This window comes from Rhopalosiphum maidis, chromosome 1 (genome assembly GCF_003676215.2).
Source record: "Rhopalosiphum maidis isolate BTI-1 chromosome 1, ASM367621v3, whole genome shotgun sequence".
Lineage (NCBI taxonomy): Eukaryota > Metazoa > Arthropoda > Insecta > Hemiptera > Aphididae > Rhopalosiphum > Rhopalosiphum maidis.
In genome coordinates, this window is record NC_040877.1 from 87,085,095 (window position 1) to 87,109,043 (window position 23,949).

The following is a 23,949-nucleotide window of genomic DNA, read 5'->3' on the forward strand; positions in this document are numbered from 1 at the left end:
TGTATCAGAAATATGGTATTAAATTATATTGATGATATTGTACATTATAATCAAACCAAATAATTAAAATTCATTATCTTGTTATTCACATGCTACCTTAGTTGACAAGTTTAACAAAATAAACTTTATAATAAAAACTAATAAAAAAAAACTCAAATTTAATTATTCAAAAATATATATTTTTTTTTATAATTATTTCAATAAAATTAAATGTTACTTATTCTAATCATCAGTTTTGTTGCAATACATTATATTCATTAAGAAAAACATGATGACTAGAATTTTCATTCAATACAATAGTCAGATCTGTGACAGCAATTTTGTGTCAAGGTTCTTAATTAGACAAAGGGTTAGATCATCGTTTTATATCAAAAAGAGTATACATTAAATAATAATAAAAAACAACAACTGTGAACTATACACAAATTAAAAAAAAAAAATTTTTAAAGTCAATACAGAATAGGAAATATAAAAATTTATTATAATCTTCTCAATAATTTGAAACTATTATCCATAAGTACTTAATAATTTTTTTAATGAATTTATCAATGGCCCATTAAGATGATATAAATTTAGTTTATACTTAAGATTTTATTGTAGACTACTTGTTTATGAATATTTTGAATTATAATGGGTTAATAATATTTGATATTTTGTGTTCTTAATGGAGATGACCCAATATTTGCGTTAGTTCTAAGGCGATGAGTATTTAAGTTGGCAACAGATGTTGATGATGTTGGTTGATTACGATTAATACGTTGGCTAACTATAGATATTGGAGAAGTGTGTTGTAAACGATTAACACGTGGACTAAATACAGATGTTGAAGAAGTAGACTGCAAACGATTAACATGTGAACTAAGCACATATGTCGAAGATGTTGGTTGAATGCGATTAGAACGTGGGCTAGCAACAGATGCTATGGATGATTGAGGAAAAGGTAATAATTGGACTGTGTTAGGATGAGGTGTATTAGGGCTAACTATTGGTTGTCTTGAATTCTCTCTAGATACAGGTGTTTGAGGAAAAGGTATTAAACGAACCATATTTGGATGTGACATTGTTGGAATAGTATCGTTTTGGCTAATAAATGTATCAACTTCAATCGACTGATCAATATTGAAATCATTAATTAGTTCATCAATTGTAACATCAACATTAGTTTCTTTATTATCATCTGAAATTAAATATATTATAATAAAATAAATAATAAATATATAATATTTATTTTATACCTATACGAGCATTCATTATTGATTCTCTGCGTTCCTTAGTAAAACCACCAAATAAATGACACAGGTTTGTGATAAAATTATCCACTGCTATAGAAGTTGAAGTATATTGAATTGGTGTACGGCAAACTGGACATGTTTTTTTTATTTTTAACCATTTTTTTATGCATGATTCACAAAATGTATGATTGCAATTTGCAGAAGTTGCCTACAAAATAATTATATTTTACTAATTTACCAAGAGTAAGTCACTATTTTTTTCTCTTTGATACATACAACAAAGCAAATTTGTATTTAGCAGAACCAACCTATATTGTTCACTTTAGAGTTAGAGTGAATTTGTCTATTATAAAAATTAAAATTAAGAATCTTAATTGTGTTCTTAAGATGGCTTTTTTACAATATTTTAATTTTAAAGCGAGATATAAGCATCTTTAAATAAAAAATTTGTAAACATTTTACATACCTATAATTTGTATAAAAATTTAAGTATCACAAAAAAGCCATCTGGAAAACACAGATAAAATTCTTGATTTTAAGTTTAATTTAAGCTCACTATACTTTAATAATATAAATAATACAAGATTCTGCTAAATATGACTTTACTATGTTGTACTTGGGCTTAAGAGAAAAAACAAATTGTATGCTGATATCCTCATAAAATTATTTTCTTTTTGAATTAAATTATATGGTTAAGCATTAAGTATTTAATATTCACAAAAATCTATATGACAGTTAGCTATTTCATAATTTTAAAATTAAATTTCAAATTTCACCAATATATTAAAAAATTGAGTTTTTAAATTATAATGAATAATCAAAACATAAAATTACTTTAAATAGCCATTCATTGCAAATTGGACATTGGAGATCACTATTCATCATCTTGATAACATCATTCTTTGGTAATAATTCTTGGTTTCCATTTTGTTGTTTTAAAGTTGGCTGAAAAATTATCTTGGTAAATTAAAATAGTTCAATATTAATTTATCATCATTTACATCACTTGGTTTAATAATGTTTTTTCCATCTGATAATGAATCAGGATGACATCGAGCAAGTAATGAGACAAATCTCATAAAACTGTCCATCAAACTTATTAGCAGATCATTATCAATAATATTACATATTGATAGAAGTGTTTGTCGTCCATTTGCTATTAATTCAGCACACCATTTAGCATGAATATTTTCATACTCTTCAAGTATGTTTAAATTATTAAAAAACTTTTGTGACATACTACCTAAAAAAATTAAATATAAGTTTGATAAATTAATGTTAACTATATTGTGTGATTATTTTATTAAACAACACTCATAATTCTAAAATCTACTAAGGTTTTTTAAAAAGATTATTTTTACATAATTTTTAGTTGGAATAAAACATTTAAAAAAGAATATATATTTTTTAAGTTTTTACATTTTTGAATGACAACATATATTTTTAAATTCATATTCTGAAAAGTATTTTGAGGTATAACTATTTAAAGTTTAGGTTAGCACAGTGGTGATATGAGGATCCCCACAAAATTATAGTCTACTATTCAACAACTATGCTCACCTAAACATTAAATGATTATACCTTAAAAGATTTTTATGTAACTATCAAAATAATCCATAAAATACTGTTTCAGAATATGAGAATAGGTAGTGAATGAAAATATAAAAACAATAAAATAGTCAAAATGGACACACTAAGAAATTAAATAAGTACTTTTAAAATTCCTACATTGAAATTTAACTAGAATATAATACATTAGGGTAGTGTTAATCTATTCTGTGGTGTTACTCAGCATATTGTGTTGTCGCTATCTTACAATATATACATAATTTTGTATTCATGTAAGATGGAAACAGTACATATGTGGGAGTAGTGTTTTCTTAATAGATAATTATATATTATTTAGTTACATTTTAATTACCTGTTAGTCAGAGTTGGATAATAATTTATAAGTTATAATAAAAAATGTGAAAACTGGTGCCTGCTTTGATTTATATCTGTAATTGTTGATAATTATTGATTAATAATTGAAGAAATATAAATAATAAGTAATGTATTTAAAGGAGAGGTAAGTATTGGTAAATGGTAGTCTTAAATTTAGTAATGTGGTTTTATTTTATTATTATTATTATTACGAAGTTTAAAATATAAAATATTACATTTATCTGTGTCAGTGTGCCTTATGAAAGTAATGCAAAATAATAAATTATGAATAAATTAAACGTTCATTCAACTATGTAACATTTCAAGAACTAAGAAAGTAAGAAAATAAGAAAAAGAAACTAAGAACACTAAAGAAGATTAGATATTCAGATGTACAATAAATTAATAACGGTCAAAAAATCAAAACATTCATAACCATATAAGTATACAACCAATAGGAATGTTTGATTTCGTTTCTTTATTCTTATCAGTTTTACTGTGAATCATAAACAGATAACAATTCACTAGATAAAATTCAAATTTCAGATAAGTCATGAGATCTCAGATATACCGTAAATCGTAATGTCCATAATCAAACCACATTTTCCGTCATTTCGTGTTTAAATTACGATTAAGATATAATAAAGTGAGTGAATAAAGAAAATACTGAAAATATAATGAGTAATAATAGTGACATAATAGATACTACTGGTTATATTATGATGGCAATCGTCAATCAAAATAGTAAAATAAAGGCACACAATACACTAACTATACACCTATTAACCTTGACAAAATATATTTTGTCGTGCTATTAACTATAATATAACTAATAGGAAAGTTAATAGGTCCGAGTGGTCCAACACAAACCGATAAACATAAAATACAATTATATTAAATTTATATAGTTTTAAAGTAAAATAAGTCATGACAAAAAATTGTTTTATAGTGTAAAAAATATAACATAAATAATCGAGTGATACAAACAAGTCATTTTTGGACATTTAAAATGTAAATATGATTACTTTCTCCTAGAAAAAGTTTGTCTTTATTAAACAAATAATTTTTAAATGTTGAATTAGATGGAGTCAATCACATGAAAGATTTAGTTATTTATTTTGACTCCTTTCTTTTATTCAATAACTATTAAATCTAAATTCAAAATAGAGCATCTTCAATGTTAGGCATTATAAATAAAGCTATAATAATTTTGGTAATCTACTAGCATTTAAATCACTCTACTAGTCTACTATGCCTTTGTTAGATCAACTTTAGATTTCAATTCAATAATTTATTCTTCTTACACTTCTGGTTCAATACATTTTCCTGGGACTATACAAAACTGCTTTATAAGACTTGTAAATGATAAATGTAATATTATTCAGCATTGGCCAAACTTTGTATACATTTTTACAATTATGTTTGAAACTTTTCACTACAAGGTAGAAGGATAAAACCTTTAATATCAAAATTATTGAATGGTAATATTTATTATTCAGATTTGTTATCAAATTTAACATTTATAGTGTTTGGTCTTATGAGTTAAGGCTAGACAGATCGATACTTTTTATGTGTCATTCCAATGTATTTTATAATTAATATGGTAAAACTTTATTTTAATTTATATTTTAATAATTTAATCAGTTAAAACATATTTGTACATCTTACAACATTTTATTCTGTATATTTTTATTATGTTCCTATATACCATTAAGATTGGGCTTGCCTGTTTAATCAGAATAAATACATAAATGGTTAAAGACATAATACTGCAGAAGAAAATTTAATAACAATTAGTGACAAAAGTAGATTTACTTACTGGAATAAAAAGAACGGACAAAGTTTTTATTCATGTATCTGTCATGAGTTTAATTTTAAAAATAATCTTCAAAACTATACACTGATATTAGTTAATGAATACTAGAATTTAGACAATGGTATTTATTTTTCATTTATAATTACTTAGTACTTAATTAATAATAATTAATTTATAAATAAATTTCAATATTCAACTGAGAAAAATACCTACATCTTGCATTTTATTCATAAAAAGTTTCTCTTATTTGTTGGATAGTAATGACTTCAGGTGGCATTTTAATGCTATTGGATTATGCAAGGTATTTTCTTTCTGGTTTACCTAGAAAAAACAAATTATTTAAAAAGGAATATTATTTTAATTATTTATACTAAAAATATTTTTCTTACTTTAATTACAAAAAAGTTTAACTTTGACTCAAGACGAAATTTGAGTTTCATCATACCATTTGGAATTGATGTATCATAAAGACAATTACTATTATCCAAAACTTCTAGATAAATGATATCACTGAAAAGCAAACATATATAAAAATTTATCATTCTAGATTTTGAGCAAAGCAAAAGATGTATCGACTTTATAATGTTTTTTTTCTTCATTTTTTGGGGCAGTAAAATTCTTTTGATTTTTAATTAAGGGGTGGTTTAGCAAATTGGATTTAATTTGTATTTTGGGAGGTCATAAGTAAAAAAGTCAAAGTATTTTTTCAAAATCACAGGAAAAAAAATTATAGAAAAACAAATTTTTAGGTAAAACTAGTATTTGGTTCTAAAACAAAAAAAACTTAGATACTTTAGACTTTCATCAAATATTTATACAAGCTTTGTCTATACATGATAAAATTTTTAATATTGTATAACTCATTTTTTGAGCTATAAATAAATAGCTCAATATTTTCAATTTTTTTTCTATAAACCTATGACAATTCTATTTGATAAAAATGAACTAAAAAAAATCAAAATACATAGTCATATTTTTTTTATTAGCCTTTGAAGTTCAAACTTTGAAAAAATTCACAAAAGTTTGTTAATTATTTTATTGTTAATTTTCTATAGCTAAGGCTTGAAATTTTAACAAACATATCATATATGTATACGTAAAAATTAAGGCTGATAGATTGTCTTCACTTGGAATTGTTTTCTTTTATGAAATGATTTATAATTGTATTCAGATTTACCACATACATTATAGTGACTTACTTTTCAAGGATAAGGTATACTCGACACCTAATGTACAGCAGAGCAATTACCTACTTTTTTCCTTTTATTATTTTATATATAAATTGTAAATAGTGTCAGTTTTTAATTTGTGTCTTTTTATAACATTTAATTTATGATATTTGTATTTGTAGATAAAAGTTGTTAAACATTTTAATATGACACATTAGTACAATTATAAAAGCAGTATTACTTGTTGAAAAAAAATATATTTAACAATTTTTCCATTCACGCAAATGTTCAAACATTGTAGATATTACTTATAAATAAAATATATATATATACATTAATTATAAATTATAGAGCATACAGTAACTATAATAACTTTAATAAATCTAAATAAAAAGTCATGATAAAATATTTGTCTACTTACCCATTTGTTCTAATAATTTTTATTCCTAATATTCTTAAGTGAGGTATACTGAAATTATATGCCACATTCATAATATTCAATTCATGAGATAGTTTCTGCAGGGATTGATATACCGTTACCAAGAATGGACGTTCCGCTAAATGTTTGTACGGATCAGGCATGGAGTTAGTAGTTTCGTCAATTAATTCATGACATCCCATTATTAAATCAGGTTGTTCAATATGAGCACATGTTAATAAAAGATTGAGTCTATTATCTTGTTTGTGAGCATTAGGCACTTTATAAAAAATAAATAAATTAACAACATTAAATCATAAAGATATATTTATATAGGTACTAGAATTATAATTTACTTCTTAATGCTGCAACAGGTACTTCAAAAAATAAAAACTGCATTAATTGTATTGGTTTATAATTCAACATCCACATTGATAAGCACATTCCTATTAATGGTTTGGACATTTTTTGGCATTTTTCTTTAGAGTTAAATACGACATTTAAGAAACCAATAATTATTTTACAGACATTAGGATTCTTTGGAGTTAAACCTAAGTAACTGGCTGAAAAAACATAATTAGAAACATCTTTAACTCGGTAATTTCTTAAACGATCATTAATCTGAAAACAAAAATAATTTCTAAGATGAGTATATAAAAGAAAATAATGCTTAAATAAGTCTAGTTTACCATAGTATCCCCAATAGAATCAATTAAATGTTGCAAAAAGTTTACATCACCACAATTTGCATCTGCAAAGTATGTAAGAAGATGAATGCTGCTAGTCACATCTTCTAAAACTTTGTTATTTTTATTACTATTTAATGTATTAATTAGATGAGCTAATAGTATAGGGTCATGATACTTTGCTCTTTTTAGTGGTTTAATCATAGATACAAAATTCAAAGGGTTTTGTAAAAGATTGTCTAAGTTTTTTTCTACCCTGTAGGCAAATATTCTCAGCATTTTATCATAAACTTTTGCACTACTTTTGTATGTTGCCACAGCTAAAACACTTAATTCTTCATCAGTTAATTTTTTCAAATAATTGAATTCATTCATTAATTTCTGTAATCCAAATTCGACCACTTGTTTCGACTTATTTTTGTGTATACTAACATAATAAATCAACTGTATTGTTTGCAAAGTAGTTAAGTCAGGTCTTCGAAACCATAATTCATCCATTAATTCAATGCATTTTTTAAATGATCTTGAGCTTTTGTGAAACTGAGTTTTTCCAGATAAACAGGCATCCATTAAGGCAAGTATCTGATTAATTGACATATCATTTACTCGATTTTCTAGTTCTTTATCAATTTCATAGCGGGAAACATTTGTCAATGAAAAATATTTTATAAGTAATTCGTCAGTAGAAGTTGTATTTAAATTTATAGGATTTATAGATTTGTTGTCTTCAGTTATAGGTTTTTTTAATACAAACTTATTGTACTGTGGTTGGTTTCTGAAATAGTCTAATGTCCATTTATGAAATGTCGAATGGTTTTTAACTTGTTTTAATATTTTAAAATAACAATTTGTGTTGACTGAACTTAATGACTTAATAAAAACATTGGTGAAAAAATATTTTCTAGAAAACATTTTTGATTGACTTCCTAATAAAACAAAGTAGATGCAAGATATTATTGATTGTAGATTTTGAAACTTGATACCTAATAAGTTAAGTTCTTGAAGGACATAATAACTAAACTAGCCCCTAGTATATTAATTTATAACTTCAGTTCAAATAACTAACAAGTAATAACTATTAAGGCCCGGTTTTTCAATGAATTATTATAATCAGTTGTTCCGTGGTTAATGGTTATATCACGGACTAAATTCTATGGTTATATCACTTTTAGCACTATGATAAGAAAATTGTAATCAGTTATGAATGAAATTACTCTTTCCACTAAATATTGTTCCAGATGTTGACAAATGTATTATGTATTGAGTAGTTGTAGGTAGAAACTTGTTATAGTGACTAGTGAGTACTTTAATAAAAATTTTCGTAAGAAAAATTACATACATTATACATTAGTTTCTTTGTTCAACAAAAAATGTGTGCATTTCGTTTTTAAATAGTTATTGCTGTGATTGTTGAAATATTTATTGTGATAATGGAAAACAATTACAATAACCTTCTTTAGTAGGTAATTGTATTTAAACTTATTATTGATTAAAATAGTGTAAAAATTATTTCTAACCTTTATATCGTATTAATAAACAATTTCAGAAGTACGTTATTAGGTTATTAGTTAAAATGCCAGATTCATGGGGAAGTTTCATGAATAAACCAGCTAGAGGTTGGTTACATCCAGACAATGTTATTACGAGAAGTAGCGTTTGTTACGAAGTTCGAGTAAGTTTTAATAATTATTGAGTTAATTTATTTATGATTGTTTATTGATTGGATTTATTATTAAAAAATATTGTCTTTTAAATTTTTAGTATATTGGCTGTTTGGAAGTACTGACATCTATGAAAAGTTTAGATTTTGATACACGATTTTTAGTAGCCAAGTAAGTTAAAATATTATTTAAATCTTAAAATAATTTATTTTTATTGATAATGCATTTTTCTTAGGGAATGTATAAATAAAGTTTGTGAAGCAGCTGGACTAAAAACTGCTGATAAAAAACGAAAAGTAAATCGAATTATTTTATTTCTTAGTATATGAAAGTACAGTCGAACTTGCTTATCTCAAGCTTTTTTAACTCAAAATCGTCAATACCTCAAACCTTTACTCCGGTCCCTTCAACTTTGAATTAACCAAGTTCGACTGTAATTAAAAATTGAAAAACATAATTCATTTTAATTAATAATACCTTTATTTTTACAAAAATTTTTATATTTTATAGGTGGATAAAAAAATTTTAAGACTTATTGGTGATCATTCAATTATGGATCATGCAGGATCCAATGTTACTTTGTCTATATCTAGCACATGTTTGACTTTAAAACTTAGGGATTCACATGCAGTAATTTCTACACATGATATGCCTAGGATATCTTTTGCATCTGGGGGCGATGCTGTAAGAACAATTGAATTTTAAATGATCTTCTATTTATTAAATATCTCTTTGGTATGGTTTATTTTAGGACACAATAGACTTTGTTGCATTTGTAGCAAAAGACATAAAAGACTGGCGTGCATGTTATGTGCTGGAGTGTGGAGAAGGCGAGTTAGCACAAGATGTTATTACAACTATTGGCCAAGCCTTTGATTTACGTTTTAAACAATTTTTAACAAAACCTGCACCAGTTTTAAGTTCAAGCACACGCGATGAGCGAGAATACTATAATGATTTACCAGGAAAATCTCCTCCAGAAACTGGTCCACCACCTGTACCACCTCTTCCCTCGTATCATGATCATCGTAATAGAGGTTAATAAATTAAATAAATTAATATTTTAAATTTTAAATTATTTTTTTATAGTAAGTAATGACACTGAATGAATTATAATTTTAGAAAGACTAGTTTCAAATAATCTAATAGATTTGAATTGTGAAGCACCTCCACCACCTGTACCACATCCTGCTCATAACTATGTTAATGATTTTGTAGTTGGAAATAAAAACCACAATTCACAACCTCGTGATGTATTTGATATGCGTATGTTATCATTATAATCTTTTAAAAACAATATAATATAATCAATGTACCAGTTTATATTTAAATAAAATATTTTAGAACCTTTTGTGGATCATGAACCTCTTCCAGTAATGACACCAAAATTACAAGATGAAATTTGGTTTCATGGTAGCATTACAAGACAGCATGCTGAAGCATTACTAAAACATGTAAGTGGAATATTATATAATAATCAGGGCTTGGAAGTATAATGTTAACAAATGTGTCATCAATAAATACTCCTTTAAAAAATGCTCTGGATATGATTTAATCACAGCTGAGCTAGATAGATGCTTACCTAAAAAAGCAATTGTTCACCTATCTCATTTTTTTTAATTCTATTTTAAGATTATCATATTTTCTTATTCTCTTGAAATTTTCTACCATTATCCTAGTCACCAAATCTAATGAATCATCTGATTTGATATCCTCCTTTTCAGTGGCGTAATTTGGTAAACAATTTTAGTGTTATAATTTTAATCCATTTAATATATCTAGCTGGTTTCTTGAAAACTTTGTTGAATTTCTCTAATTATAATATATAAGGTTGGATAGTAAATTTTGATACAATAATATTCTTTGAAATCCAAAGTTTGAGATCCCTTTCTTCCACCTCCTAGCCTACAAAGAACATTTTTTTTTCAAGGTATTTTGGGAGGATCAGTGTTATTTATATTAATCATCTCCATTGCTTCATTCCATTTATTATTACATTCAATTTCTGATTGCATCTCTTTTAGTATATTTATAGTACTATTAGACATATCAGTTACAGTAGCATGTATAATTAATATTCACAGATTATAAATATTTTGATAAAATATTTGTAAATTCCATAATATCCTTTAAAACAATTAAACATAATCAGTGGCGTAGACATGATTTCTGAAAGGGGGGATAAAAAAAAAGGTTAATGGGAGGGGGAAATTGAAAAATCCCCCGCCCTCCCAAAACTTTATAATTTGAATTTATTCAAAATTTACATTAAACACAATATGAAAGATTATTCACTCCAATACTCCATAAAGTCAAAATTTCTATATTATATGAATGACAAGGCCATTTTACTTATTCACATAGTTGACATAAAAAAAAAAAAAAATTAAAATAATAAAGATGACTTTTTACTTTTAATTTATTATTATACCATAATATAAAAATAAGAAACAGATGTAACTATTGGCTATCATAGATTGTATTGTAATTTATAAATATAAACCAAAAATTAATCACAGCTAAATATAATAATAATAATAATTATGTCTCATTGTCTCAATGATAAATATTATGTAAAAAAGCTAATTTTATGATGTAAAAATTATCATTTGCTCTTGTATATTAAAATAATTACTTCATAATAATTAATTTATTGTAATTATTGAAATGAAAACAAAACATAAATTTTTTTATATCTATATATTTTTAAGTTAAAATAAAAATAAAATATATAGGTACACGGACAGGGTGTTCCATGAAGATTTACCCATTGTGATATCTTCTGAAATAATAAAGATATCATAATTTTAGTTTTTTAATAAGATTCACAGAGACAAGAACTACAAATATTTCATGTTCTAATCTATTTTAATGTTTTGTTAAAAAAGTTCAACAATATTGACGTTTCAACATTTTAATTTCATTAATCTCTTTATTTTTAATATTTTTTCTAGTTTTGAAAAAAAGTGAAAATTATTTAATACGATGTGGTATTATTGTATCAAACATGGCCCGCATGTTTGTACGGCAAACACTTACAGTGTTTTTCTCGAAACTAGAAAAAATATTAAAATCAAGAGAATAATTAATTTAAAATGTTGAAACATTAATATTTTTATAAAAATGAACTCTACAAAATGGCTATCTTCAATTTTTTTGAAAATGATTAAATAAAAAAAATTTATTTTTAACTTTTTTACAAAAACATTGAAATAAATTAAAACATGAAATATTTGTAGTTCTTGTCCCTATGAATTTTAATTTTATTAAAAAACCAGAATTATGATATCTCCTATCTCCATCATTTAAAGAGATATTGCAATGGGTAAATTCTCACAGGATACCTGTATAGTTACAAATAGTTTATTTAGAGCCAAGAGGTATTAATTATTGAAAAGAGATAGATGCATGAAAAATATTTATAGAAAAAATGTATAAAATGTTTTTGTGTTTATAGGATGGTGATTTTCTAGTAAGAGAATCACAAGGATCTCCTGGACAATATGTATTAACAGGTCTTCAAGGGGATGTGAAGAAACACTTACTTTTAATTGATCCAGAAGGCGCAGTTCGAACTAAAGACCGTATGTTTGTAAGTGTCAGTCATTTGGTGAACTATCATAGTGAAAACAAATTGCCTATTATGTCAGCTGAAAGTGCTCTCATTTTAAGATATCCAGTGCCGCGAACTAGATTTTAATAGCTTTATTTTACCTAACCCATTCCAACTACCAAATATTTATTTATATATTTGGATGTTTAATTACTAAAATATATATATATTTATAAATTGATGTAGGCAATAGCGTTTGTTGTCATTAATTTGTATGCATTAACCAGTGGTGTTTTTCAGTTTTAATTTACTTATTTAAATTATTAATTATTAAATACCGTAAAATTCAGTCTTATAATAATATAATGTTCACCAATTCACACAGCTCCCATAAGCATATAAAATATAAATACTATATATTATATTAAGACATGTCTATGTTATAAAAATATGTATGATATGTCAATGGTATTATACATTTAGATTTTTTTACAAACCACTGGTATAATATATTCATTATTTTAATTTTTAATTAGACCTTAATATGTGTATTAATTTTTTCTCAATTGAATATATTTCTATGCATACAAATTTATAATTTATATAATTTTTAAGGAGTAATGGCTCAGGAATGATATTTATACATATACACCTTGCCTAATAAACCATTGTTAATATATTAGTCATACATTACAATGTTATTTTTGAAGATAGTGAGTTTAATCTTTTCTGTGGATATAAGTATATTTTAATACATTTATATGATTGTAGATTCATTCATTTAAATTGAATTAAGAAAAAATTAAATATTTTGTTTTGTTACCAATTAGTTATAATTTTATAGATGTAACTTTTTTTTTTGTATTTTAATATCTATAAATAGATAATTAGAAAAAAAATAAACAAATGAAAAGAGTTTATCTTTTTCATTTTTATAAACAGTTAGATAAACAAGAATAATAAATATTCTATTTGATTAGAAACAATACCTAATATAGCAGTAGGTATGAACTGTTACATAAATATAAAAATCAACCAGGTATGCAAATTTAACCCTACTTTTTTGTAACATTTTACAAAGTATAATAAAGTCGTACAAATGTAGATAAAAAATATTCTTATTCATATAAGAATAATTAAAACAATATTCAAAATTTGTTCAAACACAGTTAAAAAAATAATTTAATAATTTATACTGGACAGTAAATACTAAATACTTAAATTATTGTAATATTAAAAAAAAAATTATGAGTTTTATTACAAACGTGAGCTATGTATATTTATTTAAACTTATTCACTATCATTATTAATTTATTATATACTCATCATATATTTAACATTTTTGTGTTATTATATTATCATTTTGTGATTAACATATTATAGAAATTAATCGAAGGATGTACATTATTATTTATGAAAATATACAGGACAAATTCAATGAATAATACAATATATATTATGTTTGTTGTAAATAATATTATAATTTATACTCACATTAATTTTTGTATAAGGTACCAATATTTTGTTTGAAAAAATCAACAATTATTCCTGTTAATAATTTATTATTTGTTTTTTTTTTTTGTAGTTATAGTTTTCATAGTGTCATAATTTCTACTACACATTTTGTTATAATCATTTTGTAATTTTTCTTTAACCTAAACTATAATATACCTATATTATATTCATGCTACTTATTTTTAATTATTAAATGTCTTATAATTGTTTAATGTTGGCCACTAAATCTAAATACAAGGTGTTTACATATAACCTTAGAACCAATTTTAATATTTGTCAATGTTATTAAGTGGTATTAAATACATTTTATCTAAACAGATACTGTAAAAATGTAAAAATTTCCACGTTTAGGAATATTTAAAAAAATATTACCTATATTTTATACATGATCTGTGAATATTTATGTCAAATTAAAATTTGTATGAGCTTAACGCTTAGCCTAATATAATGGCCTTTGTAATTTATTAGAATGAAAACAATTGAGTTAACTTGACTACTATAACATATGGTATGTGTTGATACTTCTATAAAATAATTATTAATATATTATATTTGAATAAGAACTAAGAAACAGTTTACAGTTATATTGTATAATCTTAGAAGGGTAAATATCCTATAACTGGTAGTATCATGGAACAGTTCAACAAAATAGTTCAATAGAAGTATTTGAGTTATGGTTTTGCCGTTATTATGATAACCAGGGCTCGGGACTTGGTTTGACTTAAAATGTAGCAGAGTGCTATGAAAGTGTGTCATGTTAAAACATGTTCAATTAGTGCTTTTTTTAAAATTATTTAATATAAATACATTTTTTACATTTGTTTCTGTGCATATTTAACATTTTGACATGGATATTTTATCATTTTATAGTGCATATTTTGCCTTTTAAGCTTCTATAACTGTTGAGCTCAAGTGAACGCCTTCACAAAAGTTAGAATTTTAACATGTACATTTTATTTTTTAATAATAATAAATAAAAAAGGTAAGCAAGTGGATACCGCTCTGCTGTGCTTTAGGCGTTGAGTGAGTCACTGTTATGGATAGGTATGTTAAATTTGAATGCAATGATAGATATTATCATTGCATACAAAAAACGATTGTGAACAGAGATGACTTGTTGGACTAAGATATATTATATTACTTATATTTAAATTGTAATATAGGTATTATTTTTTTTGATACAATTAATTTATTTTTCAAGTAGGATTTAGGACAGGTTGCGTAATTTCATATGGCAAGGTTAAAAGAATTGAATATTTTAAATGTCTATAACTATCATAGACATTAGTGAAATATTTTATACAGAAAATGCTGGTTAGGTTTTTTGAATAACAAAAAATATCTTAAATCGTTTTAGGATATATCGTTATTTATTTAAAAATTTAAATTTCATACGCTCATAAAATTTTTTCTGAATTGACACAGCAGTTTTTTTTTTACAGTTGTTTGAAGGAAAACTGAAGAAGAACCTTGTATTGGGTTCTTAACATTAGGTATAAATCAACAATTTTATGAATTTTCAACTACAAAATTCCTTATAAATTTTCGCAATTTTGACATATTTTGAAAACATTTAAACTTTAAACGTCTATAAACAAAAATTGTGACTAATGATTATTGATTTTTTTTTTAGTACAATAAGTATAACTTATAATAAACCTTTAATTAAATTTTAAAGATATTTTGGAATGCCAAATTTTTTTTATTGGTATTTCAAAAAGTCATATTTTGAAAATTCAATTGTAAATATATAACGCTAATATAAACATTTGGTGAAAAGTTCAAGTAATTACAATGATTCGTTTTTGAATTACAGCATAAAATAAAAAAATCGATATTGTCGAAATGTGAGCAAAAAAAAAGATTAAAAGTTGGGAGATTTGGATGTTTTATAATGCTAAGAATGCGATTTTTGTAGTGAATGGTAGCAGGTGAGAGAATAAGATAATATGTTAATATGTTAACTTTAACTGATTGGAAGGATTGAACGAACACAGGTTTGAAACTAGTATATATCCAAATTTGGATACCATAACTCATCATACAATTAAAGGGTTATTTGCAGAGAAATATTTTATAGATGAATAAAATAGATATGTTTTAATACGAAATGTGTTATGAACTTTTCATTTTTAGCGATATTTTTTTCATCAAGATGAATGCCTATATATTTAATTGAGTTATTTATGAGGATTATTTTATTATTAAATGTTATCGGAGGACGGACTTTTGGACTTGCAGTAAAACTTAAGCGTGTAGATTTATTTTTATTCTCCATTATTTGGATTAAATTTATAAGTTAATTTAAATGATCATTAATATTATTAATAAGGCAATTTTAATATATAGACTAGAAAAACTCATACAGGCGTTATTTAAAAAAATTGCTATATTGGTAAGACTAGAATGGGGTATGTCAATAGTAAAACGATTTAGTGTTGGAGTGATAATGATATATTTTTAAGAACTTTTAAAATATATATAATATAAAACTTTAACCCTTTGATAAGTATTGATGTATATAACGTTATTCATAGGATGTGATAGTTCAATATATATTTGTGGTAATCTGTGAATTGAAGTCCTCCCTTTCAATTATAAAATAAATGTGACGTTATTGTTTTAAATAAATTAAAAACATATTATTTAATTTTTTTTAAATAAATTCACTCTGTGAAAGTTATAGTTAAAAATAATCAACTCATTAAAGAGTTAATAATACACATTAGACCAAAAACAATGTCCTAATAATTAAAAGTTTAATATCTTAAATTATACAATATTATAAACATATAAAATAAATTTGATGTGATTAAAAATATAAATTACTTAAGACTAGTAAAATAACACTACTTTGGAAAATTTAAATAAAGTCCACAAGTATTTCCAACTTGTTCAGCAATGTTCATGAAAGAGTTTCTCCTTTAGTAACCTAAAAGATAAAAAAATTTTTTTTAATAACTTGATACACATTAATACAAATATAAAATTTTTTACCCGTGCTTCTAAGTATTCAATTCTTCTTTCTAGTGTAGTTAATTTTTCATTTAAAATAGCTAATCTAGATCGACATGACATATCTGTAAAATAAAAAATTAATTAATCAATAGATTTCACAATAAAAACTTCCCAGTTAACATTTATGAAATAAGAATAATTTTACGAATCACTGATTTACAAACAAATTACAAATTGGGTAGGTAAACTAGGTATCTTAATACTTAATTATAATATTACTAATATTGTTATATTTATAAAAAAGATGTTTTAAGTTTAAATTAATTACATATTATTTATCTCACGCACTAATTAATTTTCCAATGTCTAGGTCTTTCGCTTTAATCTATCCTTTAGATCAATTTTATTTGAAGGTCCAGGTTTATCTTTTGCTGCTAACTCTTCATCAATTAATAGCTCAAAATTTCCCATTGCCTCTCGAGATGGACATTTATTCCAACGTACATCAGGAATTCCACTGGGTGGTAAAACTACACTTAACATATTGTCAATCAATTGATACTTTAATATACGGTCATTTGCTGTAGTAGATGTTAGTGAAGGAGATGCATTTACTTCGATTAACCAGGGTTTTAAATTATCATCAATTATAATATCATAACCATAACATTCAAAACAGTGTCTATCATTAGCCATTATATAACTCACTGACTTTAAAGAATGAACTATCAACCAAACAATATTATCAAAAAGTTCTTCAGTTACAGTTTTTCCTCTTGTGCTTTCTAAAAATAATCTCAAATTTTGAATGCTTAATTTACCGCCATGTATACCGTTGTATTCATCCCCTTGTTTTTGTATAGAGACATTAGTCAAATGGATTAATACATTTTCTATATCAGCAACACTTGTATTATATTTGACAGTACAGAATCGACAAAAGCCTGACTTAAATAAGTATGCTTTTAATGGACGAAAAGATGTGACTAAAACATATAAACGAAGATCAAACTTTTTACCACCAATAAGTAATGGATTATCAATATATTTAGAAATAACATATGATTCCTTTATGGTAGATGTATTGAAATTATTATTCTTGGCTTCTCTAGACCATTTCTTCAATTTTGATAATTTATTAATAAGGAATATTCCTGTTCCTTGAGATTTTCCGACTGGTTTCATAATCCATGTACTAGGGCCAACCTTGCGGTATTCTTCTACAAACAAATTATAATCTGCTGGTAGCACAAATGTTACTGGAATAAAATCTAAATATAAGTATTTTCCATCCAAACGCTTGGCTAATGGACTTCCTTCTCTTTCGAGTTCACGTCTATAACGTTTAATATTTTTTATCAACATATCTTTACGACTGAGTTCATAATGATTAGGAAAATGATTAATCATTTGGTTGTCATGCATTCTATAGCCACTGTCAATACTAAATAGACTACGACATGTTTGTATACCAGCCCAGTAAAAGTTCCAATCATCATCGGGGCCAACGTGTACCCAGCCTCTTTTCTCAAAATTACTTAATACAACTGACCTGTCCACATCTGTACAATATGTTATTTTCATTATAATGATAAAAAACTAGTGTTGAAGAAAGGGTTTAATTAAAAATTGTAAGACTACAGGTTAAAAACTTAAATGTAGATTGATCAAACAATGTTATAAATAGATGTGTCCATGGTAACAAAAATTATACTTAAGTATTTTAGAGCTTTACTCAATTATGATTAAAATATAAAATAAAGAGTGTACCTATGTTAAAATGGATACATAACACGATTTATCATGGGACTACAATCAAAATAATGTTATGTGCTTACCAAATGAATTGAGAAAATCTGTAATTTTTTTTATGCTGCCAGTGATCACTTCAATGTATTCGCGGTTAGCCCAGTCTTGTTGTATTTGTTTTTGAACGCCTTCTTTAGGTCCTCCCATGGCTATGGAAAATACGTGAACGACAAAATGTATCAGATAAACAGTAGTCGCTGGTCAGTCACTGACGAGTAATAACAGTAATAATATTTATTCACCGACTGTGGAGTCTAGTTCGAGAAAACTGGACTAGACACGAGTAACAACTGACGGCGATGATACTATTGTAGTTATTGTAGTGAACTAGACACTAATTAATAATATTGTCGAACTAATAAGGGTAACGCCAAATGGATCCGGAATGTGATCTAATCTCTAATCTATGATTTCGATTTCCGGTAGTTAGTAGTCAGTGACTGCTCAATGTTCATAGAATAAAGATAGCGTTGGCCGGTAAGTCCTGGTAATGAGTGGGCGGGTTTACTCGTAGTGCATAGATAAAGGATATTTTCTTTATCTATATGTGTATAGTGCAGTGTGCAATATGAAAAAACTCAGATATAGATATATCTGTGTGAAAAAATTACTGTAGTTGTTTATCACATTCCACAAACTAAGATATACATAGAGATATGTGATATTGTTCTGTGGTGTCACATTCTAAGATCTCAATGATCACATTATCATTTATCAACGACCAAGGCCATAGGATTATATGGCGTAGTGTAAATCACACATAGGATCTATAATCGTAGAGTAAATTATGACGTAATAGATTGATTCTATGAAATCTATTTTGTCACCGTTTTCTTGTGTAAATATATATTTGTTTCACATGAGTTGTATTTCAAATTGAATTTATTCTAACGCCCTTGTTTCCATTAAAACACCATCATTCTATTATTACTCGTTTTAAAAAAAATTTCTTTTATTAAACATTTTTACCACAAAGTACTTGGACGAAACTTTTTTGGTACAAATGTTATGTAGAATTATAGACCTATGTTACTGTACAGCTCCACGGATCGGTGTCCAAAGCCCAATGTGTTATCATTGAAAAATTGAGTCATTGTCGTCGGCGGGGGAGAAAAGTACGTTATCGGCGCAATAATATTATCTATTCTGTTTTGGTGTTATCACACGACGGAACGTCGTCGCCAGTCACCAGTGTGACACGAACGGCAATCAGGTACGATCGCAAACGTTTCTCACGGATTTTTGCTCGATCACCACCGCCCACTGGTACCCGTCGATTAATTTCCAATTTCCATTACATAGTGGCGAGTACCTACGATAATAATATCGTAAATTTAATTTATATTGTTAATAACATATAAATAAATATTACAAATTATAAGAAATATATATAAAACAAGTGACCACCGAGTATAGTCTCGGCCCGAACGGATAATAAGTAAATTGTAGAAACTATATTTCTATTTATGGGCTTGCAACTCGTGGTTGCAATATAGAATAAAAGTCACAGTGATTTTTTTTTCAAATTCGACGATTTCGATTTTCCGTAATGATATCACATCCATTCGAAAAATAACGGAATAAAACAATTTTAAACCTGAAAACGAACCGACTACACCTACAACTGCTGCGGCCTAACGGCTACCGGTGCTCACCTAACAGCGGATACCCATTGCGGTAGCACGACGATATTTTTTATAATATATTATTATTATGATTACGAGTTATGACATTACGTTATCAATGACGAAGACTACGAAGTGCGAGTAACGAGTTACGACGGACGACGACGACGACTGCGACGCGCGCGCCGAGGAACGTACATAGCGGACAGTTGGACAGGCTGCGTGCGCCGTACAAAAGATGGCTGTGCTGTAAACAAAAAATAAATAAATAAATGTCACGCCCCTTTTAGAGAATAATAATAAAAAAAAAAAGAAAAGAAAGAAGGAAAAAACCAAAACACCTTTTTTTCCGTCTTCGCTAATCGGTGCACATTACGGTCGGGGTGTGTTTCGCGTATTTTTTCCGCGATATTGTCGTTACCCGTGATTATTGTCATCGCCTCCGCGGTCCAAGTCGACGCCGTCGTCAAGCCGAACGCCGCCGACCGGTGTGTTGCACCGCACGGGACCAGTGACCACCGACCACAACGCCGTACAAGAGCGCCCTTTGTTTTGCTGTGCTGTTGACTGACCAGACGACGACGACGACGACAACACCGAACGCCGATTAAAAAATTAAATAATGACTGAATACAAACTGGTCGTCGTCGGTGGTAAGTAGTAGTTGTTGCACAACCCACGGACGTATAGCGATCGTGCGTGAGCACCTCCAAAGGCTATAAGCCACCGGCAATCGTCACAAATCCCGACAGAGTATAGATATCTTGTAAGGTCCGAGTGTTAGATCCCCGTACCCAGCATCCATCGAAATCGTATGATTTGCCCGTGTCGATGGCTATCGGCTAGCGTTTCGTTGACCCTCTACGAACGCGTTATTGGCTGTGGATCGGTTATACCTAGTACCTATGTGTGTTACTCGTGCTGATTTCTAGATATCAGAAAGCTTCCTCTCAACAAGTTTAGGTTTATTTCTCTATAAATTGGCAATTGCCCTGTACAATTTGATCAGCACACTCGTTCCATTTCACTCATACATTGCCCAAACTAGTTCATCATACACTCATATTGTATGATATTTGATGGACTATATCTGGGAATCATCTCTCTGAATCTTACTCTTGATGTTGGTTAGACAAAGATTTGAAAAATGTTCTTGATTCTCCTCAGGTCTATAAAGTTTATTTTTGCATGTATATTCTTCTGTCTTATCAATTTCACTTAATACATTTTCATTACATTCTATTAAGAGTTATTTTTTGATTTAGGTCAGTATTAATATATGATTATTCATTTAAAACTATTTCCATCCTTAAAGTTTCATCATCAAATTAATATTCAATTTTTACTTAGACCTACATTATTATTCATTGTAGACAGTTGATTTATTACTCTTTATTATCGTTTAAAGTGTATGAATATTTGTAAAATGTGAAATAATTTATAGTCACTATTTACGAATACATACTAAACAATTGAAACTTTGTAAAATATATTTTCATCAGTTTCATAACCTATGTCTAGTTCAGTTTTCCGTATGCCTATTTACTAGTTTTATATTTTACAAAACTATTAAATTGAATAATTATTGCTGCTATGTTGTCCTTAGCAGCTACTTAAATATTATGTTATATTATTCTTAATGCGTTTCTTGACATTATTTTCCAGCTGGCGGCGTCGGTAAAAGTGCCTTAACAATACAGTTAATACAGAACCAGTATGTTTTAATTTCTTCAATAACTAGTTTAAACATTTTACTATTACTTAAGTTTAAAGTTAGCTTATATGTATTATTATTTTTTTTTTACAGTTTTGTGGACGAGTATGATCCAACGATTGGTTAGTTTTATATTAGTTTTTATTTTATTTAATCAAACTTAAATAGGTAATTACCTATTTATTTTATTGATTTTTGGATGATACATTTTATATATTTAATGGAATCATGATTTATATTAATAATTTTGCTGTTTATTTTCAGAGGATTCTTATCGTAAACAAGTAGTAATTGATGGAGAAACGTGTTTACTCGATATTTTAGACACAGCGGGTCAAGAAGAATATAGGTGAGTTTTTATTTTATGTAACTTTTGAATGCAAAAAGTTAATGATATATATATTTTATATAGTGCTATGCGTGATCAATATATGAGAACCGGTGAAGGTTTTCTTCTTGTATTTGCTATTAATAATACCAAATCATTTGAAGATATCAGTAATTACAGGGAACAGATAAAACGAGTAAAAGATGCAGAAGATGTCCCTATGGTTTGTAAGTATCAAAGTTAATATTATATGAGTTTTTATTATAATAATAAATTAATAATTCTTTTGTAATCTTGTTTATTTGTCAAAATATTTAAACTTACTTTTTCAAGTACCATTACAATTATCCATTCAGTTATTTAAATTTTGATAAAATATAAATTGTTTGAAATATTGATTTATTAATTACTTACATTAAATTAAATTTACTTTTCAGTGGTAGGAAATAAGTGTGATCTACAAAGTAGAGCGATAGATGTTAAAGCAGCGTCTGATTTAGCTAAACAATATGGTGTACCATTTATTGAAACATCTGCTAAAACGAGACAAGGAGTCGATGAAGCATTTTACACTTTGGTCAGAGAAATTAGGAAAGATGTAAGTAGTCATTTAATAGTATGTATATATTAGTATTATAATTATTTATTAATCTTATAGAAAGAACAAAGGTTGCGAGAAAAACGTAAAGCAAAACCAAGAAGGAAACGCAAGCACTGTTACCTCTTTTGAATATAAGTGAAACAATTGGAATTTTTTTATTTAAATTAAATAAAGGACCTAACAAGAGTGTCCTCGTCATATTTTAATTAATGTAAACACACTTTAGGCTCAGGGAAGTGTGTTTTCATCATTTATAATATTGTTCAGTTAAAAGCATGTATTGAATATATTTATTTGAATGATAAACAAAAAACAAATAACTTTTGGAATCCCGATCAATAGAAATTTATGTTCAAAGAAAGAACATTATACAGAGGACCCCTTTAACAAGTTGACATCTTGTTTTGAGATCCGATTTTAATATTGCTATTTTTATCGTCTTATTATTAATAAAAATTTAAAAAATATATATTTATAGTGTTATTCGATTATCTAAAATATTTTCCTGCCCCATTTATTTTTCTCAAAATCGTGCTTCCAGTATTCATAGGAGCTATTGATTTGTGCATAGGCTTTACTACAATTTTTTTTTTCAATAGGTACATGATTTTATTGTTTAACATCAATAAACAATACTATTGATCATATCTTTTGAACAATTCACTGGTTCAACTACTTTTTTTCTTTTTTCATTTTACTTAAATCATAGTATAAAAGCAACGAAATGCAATACTTTAATTATTTCTAGTTAAAATGTACAACATTAATTTAAATTAATACGTTTGGTCAATATAAAACTATGTTATAATTCCTGTTCAAATTACTTTAACTTATTTTATTAGAAGATTTCTATTTCCACTCTGCCTTGTGATCAGATGTAGCATATGTATATTTTATTAATAATTGTTTTTTTTTTTTTATACATATATATATTTATGATA

At 26.4% G+C, this 23,949-nt stretch overlaps 6 protein-coding genes across 10 annotated transcripts; 2 read left to right on the top strand and 4 right to left on the bottom strand.

Moving 5' to 3' along the window:
* Positions 1 to 189: 189 nt before the first annotated feature.
* LOC113555964 (uncharacterized RING finger protein C2A9.04c-like) lies at positions 190 to 3,538 on the bottom strand. 2 transcript variants are annotated; one of them, XM_026960620.2, is made up of 6 exons: positions 3,392 to 3,538; positions 3,154 to 3,229; positions 2,234 to 2,475; positions 2,067 to 2,177; positions 1,236 to 1,440; positions 190 to 1,177 (listed from the first exon to the last, which is right to left on the bottom strand). In XM_026960620.2, exons 3-6 carry the CDS (start codon positions 2,468 to 2,470, stop codon positions 636 to 638), a joined length of 1,095 nt encoding a protein of 364 aa, XP_026816421.1. In that variant the 5' UTR covers positions 2,471 to 2,475; positions 3,154 to 3,229; positions 3,392 to 3,538; the 3' UTR covers positions 190 to 635. The 2 variants fall into 2 exon arrangements, with proteins under 2 accessions (XP_026816421.1, XP_026816422.1); XM_026960621.2 differs by lacking the exon at positions 3,154 to 3,229 and having other exon boundaries at positions 3,392 to 3,524.
* A 1,502-nt stretch (positions 3,539 to 5,040) lies between these two features.
* LOC113557258 lies at positions 5,041 to 8,334 on the bottom strand. Of its 2 annotated transcripts, XM_026962675.1 has the most exons (6): positions 7,248 to 8,334; positions 6,915 to 7,179; positions 6,562 to 6,838; positions 5,361 to 5,481; positions 5,185 to 5,292; positions 5,041 to 5,075 (listed from the first exon to the last, which is right to left on the bottom strand). In XM_026962675.1, exons 1-5 carry the CDS (start codon positions 8,154 to 8,156, stop codon positions 5,215 to 5,217), a joined length of 1,650 nt encoding a protein of 549 aa, XP_026818476.1. In that variant the 5' UTR covers positions 8,157 to 8,334; the 3' UTR covers positions 5,041 to 5,075; positions 5,185 to 5,214. The 2 variants fall into 2 exon arrangements, with proteins under 2 accessions (XP_026818476.1, XP_026818475.1); XM_026962674.1 differs by lacking the exon at positions 5,041 to 5,075 and having other exon boundaries at positions 5,092 to 5,292.
* A 167-nt stretch (positions 8,335 to 8,501) lies between these two features.
* On the top strand, positions 8,502 to 12,905 carry LOC113556928 (SHC-transforming protein 1). 2 transcript variants are annotated; one of them, XM_026962162.2, is made up of 9 exons: positions 8,502 to 8,703; positions 8,791 to 8,916; positions 9,006 to 9,076; positions 9,141 to 9,201; positions 9,416 to 9,589; positions 9,657 to 9,942; positions 10,028 to 10,171; positions 10,250 to 10,359; positions 12,363 to 12,905. In XM_026962162.2, exons 2-9 carry the CDS (start codon positions 8,818 to 8,820, stop codon positions 12,603 to 12,605), a joined length of 1,188 nt encoding a protein of 395 aa, XP_026817963.1. In that variant the 5' UTR covers positions 8,502 to 8,703; positions 8,791 to 8,817; the 3' UTR covers positions 12,606 to 12,905. The 2 variants fall into 2 exon arrangements, with proteins under 2 accessions (XP_026817963.1, XP_026817962.1); XM_026962161.2 differs by having other exon boundaries at positions 8,502 to 8,707; positions 12,363 to 12,902.
* Positions 12,906 to 16,715: 3,810 nt separating this feature from the next.
* On the bottom strand, positions 16,716 to 20,588 carry LOC113559086 (protein BRICK1). 2 transcript variants are annotated; one of them, XM_026964677.2, is made up of 5 exons: positions 20,477 to 20,588; positions 19,765 to 20,052; positions 18,770 to 18,889; positions 16,971 to 17,053; positions 16,716 to 16,905 (listed from the first exon to the last, which is right to left on the bottom strand). In XM_026964677.2, the coding sequence occupies exons 2-5, from the start codon at positions 19,832 to 19,834 to the stop codon at positions 16,879 to 16,881; spliced, it is 300 nt and encodes a 99-aa protein (XP_026820478.1). In that variant the 5' UTR covers positions 19,835 to 20,052; positions 20,477 to 20,588; the 3' UTR covers positions 16,716 to 16,878. The 2 variants fall into 2 exon arrangements, with proteins under 2 accessions (XP_026820478.1, XP_026820479.1); XM_026964678.1 differs by lacking the exons at positions 19,765 to 20,052; positions 20,477 to 20,588 and adding an exon at positions 18,983 to 19,647.
* LOC113559084 (probable tubulin polyglutamylase TTLL1) lies at positions 17,157 to 18,762 on the bottom strand. Its single transcript, XM_026964675.1, has one exon. The coding sequence runs from the start codon at positions 18,513 to 18,515 to the stop codon at positions 17,298 to 17,300; it is 1,218 nt and encodes a 405-aa protein (XP_026820476.1). The 5' UTR covers positions 18,516 to 18,762; the 3' UTR covers positions 17,157 to 17,297.
* LOC113559085 (GTPase HRas) lies at positions 20,579 to 23,477 on the top strand. Its single transcript, XM_026964676.1, has 7 exons — positions 20,579 to 21,018; positions 22,031 to 22,079; positions 22,173 to 22,201; positions 22,344 to 22,428; positions 22,492 to 22,634; positions 22,845 to 23,005; positions 23,066 to 23,477. The coding sequence occupies exons 1-7, from the start codon at positions 20,988 to 20,990 to the stop codon at positions 23,135 to 23,137; spliced, it is 570 nt and encodes a 189-aa protein (XP_026820477.1). The 5' UTR covers positions 20,579 to 20,987; the 3' UTR covers positions 23,138 to 23,477.
* Positions 23,478 to 23,949: the final 472 nt, after the last annotated feature.

Coding starts and splice junctions, on each gene's coding strand:
- LOC113559085 (XM_026964676.1), top strand. CDS start 20,988: ATGACTGAATACAAACTGGTCGTCGTCGGTG. Junction 21,019..22,030: donor CAAACTGGTCGTCGTCGGTG/GTAAGTAGTAGT, acceptor ATTATTTTCCAG/CTGGCGGCGTCGGTAAAAGT. Junction 22,635..22,844: donor AGAAGATGTCCCTATGGTTT/GTAAGTATCAAA, acceptor TTTACTTTTCAG/TGGTAGGAAATAAGTGTGAT.
- LOC113559084 (XM_026964675.1), bottom strand. CDS start 18,515: ATGAAAATAACATATTGTACAGATGTGGACAGGTCAGTTGTATTAAGT.
- LOC113556928 (XM_026962162.2), top strand. CDS start 8,818: ATGCCAGATTCATGGGGAAGTTTCATGAATAAACCAGCTAGAGGTTGG. Junction 8,917..9,005: donor GCGTTTGTTACGAAGTTCGA/GTAAGTTTTAAT, acceptor TTAAATTTTTAG/TATATTGGCTGTTTGGAAGT. Junction 9,590..9,656: donor TTGCATCTGGGGGCGATGCT/GTAAGAACAATT, acceptor GGTTTATTTTAG/GACACAATAGACTTTGTTGC.
- LOC113559086 (XM_026964677.2), bottom strand. CDS start 19,834: ATGACTCAATTTTTCAATGATAACACATTGGGCTTTGGACACCGATCC. Junction 18,890..19,764: donor GGAGCTGTACAGTAACATAG/GTCTATAATTCT, acceptor TATTTTCCATAG/CCATGGGAGGACCTAAAGAA. Junction 16,906..16,970: donor TTGAATACTTAGAAGCACGG/GTAAAAAATTTT, acceptor TTTATCTTTTAG/GTTACTAAAGGAGAAACTCT.
- LOC113557258 (XM_026962675.1), bottom strand. CDS start 8,156: ATGTTTTCTAGAAAATATTTTTTCACCAATGTTTTTATTAAGTCATTA. Junction 7,180..7,247: donor ATTCTATTGGGGATACTATG/GTAAACTAGACT, acceptor TTTTGTTTTCAG/ATTAATGATCGTTTAAGAAA. Junction 5,482..6,561: donor AAAATTATTAGAACAAATGG/GTAAGTAGACAA, acceptor TTTGCTTTTCAG/TGATATCATTTATCTAGAAG.
- LOC113555964 (XM_026960620.2), bottom strand. CDS start 2,470: ATGTCACAAAAGTTTTTTAATAATTTAAACATACTTGAAGAGTATGAA. Junction 1,441..2,066: donor GCAATGAATGGCTATTTAAA/GTAATTTTATGT, acceptor ATTATTTTGTAG/GCAACTTCTGCAAATTGCAA. Junction 1,178..1,235: donor AATAATGAATGCTCGTATAG/GTATAAAATAAA, acceptor ATTTAATTTCAG/ATGATAATAAAGAAACTAAT.